The sequence below is a fragment of the Berghia stephanieae genome, chromosome 3, assembly GCF_034508935.2.
Source record: "Berghia stephanieae isolate SIO BIC M18660-M18661 chromosome 3, UCSD_Bste_1.3, whole genome shotgun sequence".
NCBI lineage: Eukaryota > Metazoa > Mollusca > Gastropoda > Nudibranchia > Aeolidiidae > Berghia > Berghia stephanieae.
The window spans coordinates 54,807,152-54,813,683 of NC_088362.1; the positions used below are offsets into that span (position 1 = coordinate 54,807,152).

Sequence of the window (6,532 nt, forward strand, 5' to 3'; positions counted from 1 at the left end):
CACTTGATCACATAGCTTCACATAGATACAAGTTTTTAGGGGCTTATAGATGTGAAATAGTTTGGTTTTTACACTTGACCACAGTTTCCTTGAACTCCTCAGGACATGCAAAAAAAAGTTTGATGAAACCGTAATTTGAGGGAACTATGAACAAAGAATAAATATGAAAATTTTTTTGGACATTCGACTGAGTTTGAAACCTCACTTGAGCATATCTTCATTCACTGTTATTTTGTATTCTCAGAACGGAGAGCCATTGACTCCCAAACTCATCAAACCGTGCGAGTATTCCCTAATTTGGGAAACATCCGCTGCATGCCCAGTTGACCACATTGAACCAGGTGGCAAAGATACAGGTGGCAAATCCACAGAGGCCAATACATCAGCCTGCTCTATTAAGGACCCCAACTCTGATTTCATGTTCAATCTCATGCCGCTGAAAAAGAAAGGAGAAGAATTTTACGAGGTGAAATCCAGTAACGGCAAAAAGACATACAAGGTGAGAGGATGATGAAATCTTATAATATTCTAAATTTGGGTTGGGTGATTTAATTTTTGTTGATTAACTTATGACTTTCCAGCCAGTATGAAATATCATTCAATTATAGTATGTAATTTTTTTCCAAAATATACAAATGCAAGAGAAATTATTAGAATATGAAAAAAAACCAAAAAAGATGAAAATGATTTTTTAAATCTTACATTAGTTATTAAAATTATTATTATTATTATTATTATTATTATTATTATTATATTATTATTATTATTATTATTATTGTTATTATTATTATTATGTTATTATTATTATTATTTATTGTTATTATTATTATTATATATTATTATTATTATTATGTTATTATTATTATTATTATTTATTATTATTATTATTATTATTGTTATTATTATTATTATTATTATTTGATACATTCAAGGGATGATACATCGTTGATTTTGAGATGCGGACAGTTCTTGAGCTGTCAAAGGATTTCAGTTCTTCTTGCCCTGTGCTAATCTAATTCATTATTGAATGCATGGAATTGTTGAAAATTATTTTTCATTGCATCATGCTCCTTATCATTAAAGGACTTTAAAAAAATCACAAACAAACAAACAACAGGTATAAGAAAAAGCAAATATGTGGACAACTGAATTAGTCGATGTTATTTTCAAATTCTTATTTCTCTCTTTCAAGTTGAACATTTGTAGCGCACTTTCTGACAATGTATGTGGCAAGTTTGAGGGATCAAAGCCAACGTCTGTGTGTGAAGACTCATCTGCTGTGGCTGCCTTGACCAGTGAAATGACGTTTTCTAGTGCTGGGAAAATGACCCTGGTCTACAAGGGAAAGACTAATATTGGTAAATTGATGTGCATTCTATCAGAGCCATAAAGCCCATGGAGCTGGGTTTATCATAGTTCCTCCTTCTTCTTGTTCTCACCCGCTACTCCTCTCCCTCTTTCTTGTTCCTCCTCTTCCTCATACCCCTTTTTCTTCTTCTTCTTCTTCTTAAAAAAAAACAACAAAAAAACTTGACGGACTATGTCAATGTAAAACTGACTATCACTCTCAATTTTCATATTCGAAAGATGCAAGTGGATAATTACAATTGCTTTCTATCTACCTATTAGTTAGCATATGCTGGTCAAATGCAAATTACTTTCCACCAGAGTGAAAGACTGAAACGAATGCAATAGCTTCAAAAAAGAATAAAATACCTAACACGAAATGTTTCAGGGTCAAAACTCTTCTTTAGCCAACAACAAATAACAAATGAAAACAAATGCGTATGTTATATTCATTTTTGTTATATATTTTTACAAGCATTAGTCGAGCGCTCTATCAATTGTATGGACCACATTGTTGGGTTTTGCTTCAGTTTTATCTGACTGAATTATCTGTCTTATTGATGTACAGGGCAGTCACATACTCATTGTATCAGAGCTCTTATGTTTCAGGCTCCTGAAGTAGCAACAAGAACAGTAAATGCAGCAAAAACAATGAAAAGTTCACAATCTGTTTTTTAACAAATATTTAATATATTGGAATGATATGTACCTAAAAACTAAATACTGTGTATAAAATAATATCTTTTCAAACATTTTCAGCATCTGGCCAAGAGAAGCAATATACTCTTAATTTCTACTGCAAGCGCACTGCTCAAGAACCTGAAATTAGTATTGAAGAGGAGGAGGCCTATAATGTCAACTTCCGTGTGTACACGGCCTTAGCCTGCCCCGCACAGCCTGTGGAGTGTAAAGCCATAGATGATAAAGGTCTAGAGTATGACCTTTCACCTTTGGCCAGAGAGGATAAAAACTGGATCGTCCTTGACACTCGACCGACCCACATCAATTTGAAGTATCATATCAATGTGTGTCGTCCAGTAGTCTCCACTCTCTTCATGACTTGCCCAGGTAAGGTATCTAGCAAAGAGTTTGAAATAGATTATAGGTTAGCTCAGTGGTACGGTCTTTGCTTGGTACCCGAAAGGTACAGAGTTCAATCACCCGCTGTTGCGCTGTGTGCCCTTGAGCCAGTCACCTCGCCCTAGCTCAATGCGACATTGCATTGTGGCTGATGCCTGGGTTATTCCAGTCTTCCCTTGGAATAGACCCTTGAGACAAATTTCCACTATGGGATGAATAAAGGGAATTTTATTTAATTTTAATTTTTTATTTATAATGTTTATGCACAAAATACAGGTTTGGTGATAGTTATCCGTTCAGTTATTTGATGAACTGACTTCTGTCTTTTGTACTTGTCTTTTTAAACTAAATTTTCAATTATTGGGATATTAATTTTGAGCCAAACAAATATAATTACTAAATTTTCTGGGTAAGATGCACCACCCAATATTTGAAAAATCAAGTTTGTAATACCATAAGCTACTCCGGGGTATAAGATGTACTTTCTTGAATTCATTGTTTATTCGTTACAATATCAAAACGATAGCCATGAATTCTACACATTCTGCTGACTCAAAATTACTAGTACTGGACAATAAGTCACAGGGTAGAGGTGGGGGGTAGGGATCCCTTGCAAAGCGCTATGTAATTGCTAACGTTATTTGTACTGTTGCAACCGACAAGACAGTCTGGAGAAAATGGGTTCATAGCCCTATTCTCCTTGGTGAGCAATTGTCAATTATCGAATGTTCTTGTATTCTTTTTTTCAACCTTTTGTGGGTGGATTTTCATGAAAAACATTTTCTCCAGACTGTCCTGTTGGCTGCAGCAGTAAAAAAACAAACTTGAGCTTTTATACAGCGCTTTGCAAGGGGTCCCTAGCCAACAGCAATAATTAACAAGTATGACGAGACATGACGACCTGCCTCCTGACTGATTGCAAACCCCATTTTTCCTCTTCCATTTAGTAAATGTCCTCTTCTATACATATTTCTCTCGGTCTTCTCCTAAATTGATAATTAGATCATGTTTATTATTATGTTTAATTTCTCACCCTGCAGGTGGCGCTGTGGGAGGTTGCCAGACTGGAGATAAAAGCTTCAATATGGGATATGTCCAATCCAAGCCAGTGGCAGCCGGCGATGGCAGTGCCATCACGATTGTCTACAAAGGGGGAGATAAGTGTCATGTTGGCACGGATAGGGAGTCCTTCAGGTCTACTAGAATTACCTTTGTCTGCAGTGGTGTGGAGGTAAACTGCAATAAATATTCACATTTACATAAATTGGTTTAGCACTCACTTCACATGCAAAGGGACTGAGATTGATCCCGGGTGCAGTTGAGATTTTTTTCTGACCCCCCTGTCCACCCAGCAGTGATTGGGTAGCTGGGTCTCTTTGATTTGGTGTAAACTAGCATCCTATCCAAATGATAGCAAGCAATTGCTAATGTCTGTTTCACGCTATAGAAACCGGGATAAACTCGGTTTCATAGGCCTAATGGCTCTGAAGGACTACGACTCACTTCACAAGAAAAGGGACTGTAATTGATTCCTGTGCGCAGTCATGGTTTTTTTTTTATGACCCCCTTCTCCTCCCAGAGGTGATTTGGTCGCTGGGCCCACTTTGTAATTGGCTGTGTCTTGTCCTGAGGGTAGAAAGCAATTGTTACTCTTCATTTAACATTTCAGACATTGGATAAAATCTAGCCCCATGGGCTCCAAGACTCTGACGGACTACTACATAAACAGCTCATTTCCACAGTCCCACAATGCCCAGTGCACTTCACAAGGCTTTATGTATATCTCAGATTGTCCAAAACAGCGCTGCTAGACTAGTATTCATGAAGCGTAGGTGCGACTCTGCCGGACCTCTACTTCATGACCTGCAAAGCTTGTGTTTTAGTGTATCGTTGTCTTGAAGGTACTGCCCCTTCCTACCTTTTGGAACTAATTGAAAGATATTCAAAACCACGCCCCTTACGTTTGGCCAGTGATTCCACAAAACTAGTTGTCCCTCGAATTCAGAAAAACGCTGGAATGAGATCCTTTTCTCATTTCGGACCCTATATTTGGAACGCCTTACCGCAGAGCATTCGTGAAAAAGAATCTTTGTCTATTTTTAAACGTTCGCTTAAAACATATCTGTTTCGATTTTAGTAGATGGTATGAGAAGCATGATAGCTTTGGTTTGTGTTGTGTATTGTGTGTGTGTGTGTGTGTGCGTGCTTGTGTTTGTAAATGATTATGTTTCAGCCAAAATAATTTGTAATTTAAGCGCTTAGAGTCTGGTGTCTCGGAGTTATAGCGCTATATAAGTTTTCAGCATTATTATTATTATTATTATCTCCTGCCCCCAGCAGGACATGATATTATTATGATGCCATTTAAAATTGCTGTTTTGTTTAATTGTGTGACATTCATCATTTAATCCTTTACATTCCTTGTGGAACATAGGGCTTCTTATTGTGTGACAAATGTTACTTTTTATTGCCTTAAAGCTTTGTGTCAATTAAGAAATCATCAAATAATTATGATGAATGAAATTATTCCTATTTTAGTTAGGGACACATACACCGTTGTACAAAACTTTTGATGCAAATTTTGAGATTTTGAAAATTTGTAAGAAATTTTGTTAATTGACATGTTAGAGTGTTTGTTTTTTTTTTCTTCTTTTATTCGATTAACAAATACACTAAACCAAGAACTTAAGGAATTTCAATGGAATAAATAAGAAACAAAACCCTGAATTTCAAGATGGGTACACACACACACACCCTTGAACATTGATTGTTTGTGTTTATTTATGTTTTTATTGCAATCTTGTCTTTCAGGACAGCCCGGCATTTGAGTCAGAAAGTGTGGAAACCTGTGAATACAGATTCATCTGGAAAACCCCCAGTGCCTGCCCACAGCATGTAAGTTGCAGAACAAATAATTCACACAATACTGCTATTTGGTTGTATAACATTATAAACTTTAGCTTTAATATCAGCCTAGTCAAAGCCATTTCGTTGAGGGGTTGGGGTAGAGATGTGCAATTTTCCCCTAACCCCTCACTCTATTATTTAGCCTTGAGTTTTTAAAAAATTGTGAAAATTATCTTTAAAAAAAAAAAAAAAAATCATCAGTTAATGTTGAACTTCAGTATCCAATTCTGTAACACTACAACACAACCATTTGTTTAACATGAAGGGTGAATCTTGGCAGCTTAGGCTGATGTACACATTTTATATTATTATTATTATTATTATTTTTTTATTTCATGTATTTTCTTTAATATTACTTTGTGTTGATGTAGAACGCCAAGATCCTCATGGTTGAGCCGTGCGCTCTATAAGAGTGCATTATTATTATTGTTATTATTATTATTATTATTATTATTATTATTATTATTATTATTATTATTATTATTATTATTATTATTATTATTATTTTATTTTATTTAATTTTTTTTTTTTTTTATTTATTTATTATTATTTTTTTTATTAATTTTTTTTTGGGGGTAAAAAATACGACTGTTATGTTTTTAATTGTTGGTTGTGTTACTGGAATTACCTTTTTTATGCCATCCACATTTTCATGGCTTGCCACATTTATCTTAGAGGTAAGACAAACAAGAATATAAATATAAGATAACTAACTCATTACACGAGAAACACCTGGAGGAGTAAATTGTCCAATAGCTTTCTGTAGCCGTGGCTAACAAGAAACAGAAGTTGAGGTAATTATTGGTCCACAGAAGATATCATTTAGTAAAGGTATAGACCATCTAGTTTTGAATGACCCTTTTTCCTGGTCACCTGGTAGAGCAACTACAATGGAAAAACATTTACAAGAACATCAATGTTTATTCTCCTTGTCAACAAATTCATCTAAATAAAAAAAGATGGGCAGAGATAAATGGATTAAAACCGACGTGCACTAATTTGTAGGATAACCCAATTCCTTATGGGCTCATTGTTGTAATGGAAATCTCAACAAAAAAATGGCGCAAAATATTGTCCAATACAACAATGTTAAACTAGGCCCATAAGTAGGTTTGGATGTCAGAACTGTGTTTATGTACACTTCGATTAAAACCAATATGATATATAAATAGATGACTTGATTCATCCATTTCAGAAA

At 35.0% G+C, this 6,532-nt stretch overlaps 1 protein-coding gene across 1 annotated transcript in view; it reads left to right on the forward strand.

Moving 5' to 3' along the window:
- LOC144968029 (cation-independent mannose-6-phosphate receptor-like) overlaps positions 1–6,532 on the forward strand; it is a 48,618-nt gene that overhangs the window by 18,733 nt on the left and 23,353 nt on the right. The window contains exons 16-20 of the mRNA XM_078905980.1: positions 245–499; positions 1,193–1,358; positions 2,107–2,415; positions 3,468–3,658; positions 5,239–5,322. Coding sequence (XP_078762106.1) covers positions 245–499; positions 1,193–1,358; positions 2,107–2,415; positions 3,468–3,658; positions 5,239–5,322 — 1,005 coding nt within the window. The remainder of the gene's footprint in view (positions 1–244; positions 500–1,192; positions 1,359–2,106; positions 2,416–3,467; positions 3,659–5,238; positions 5,323–6,532) is intronic.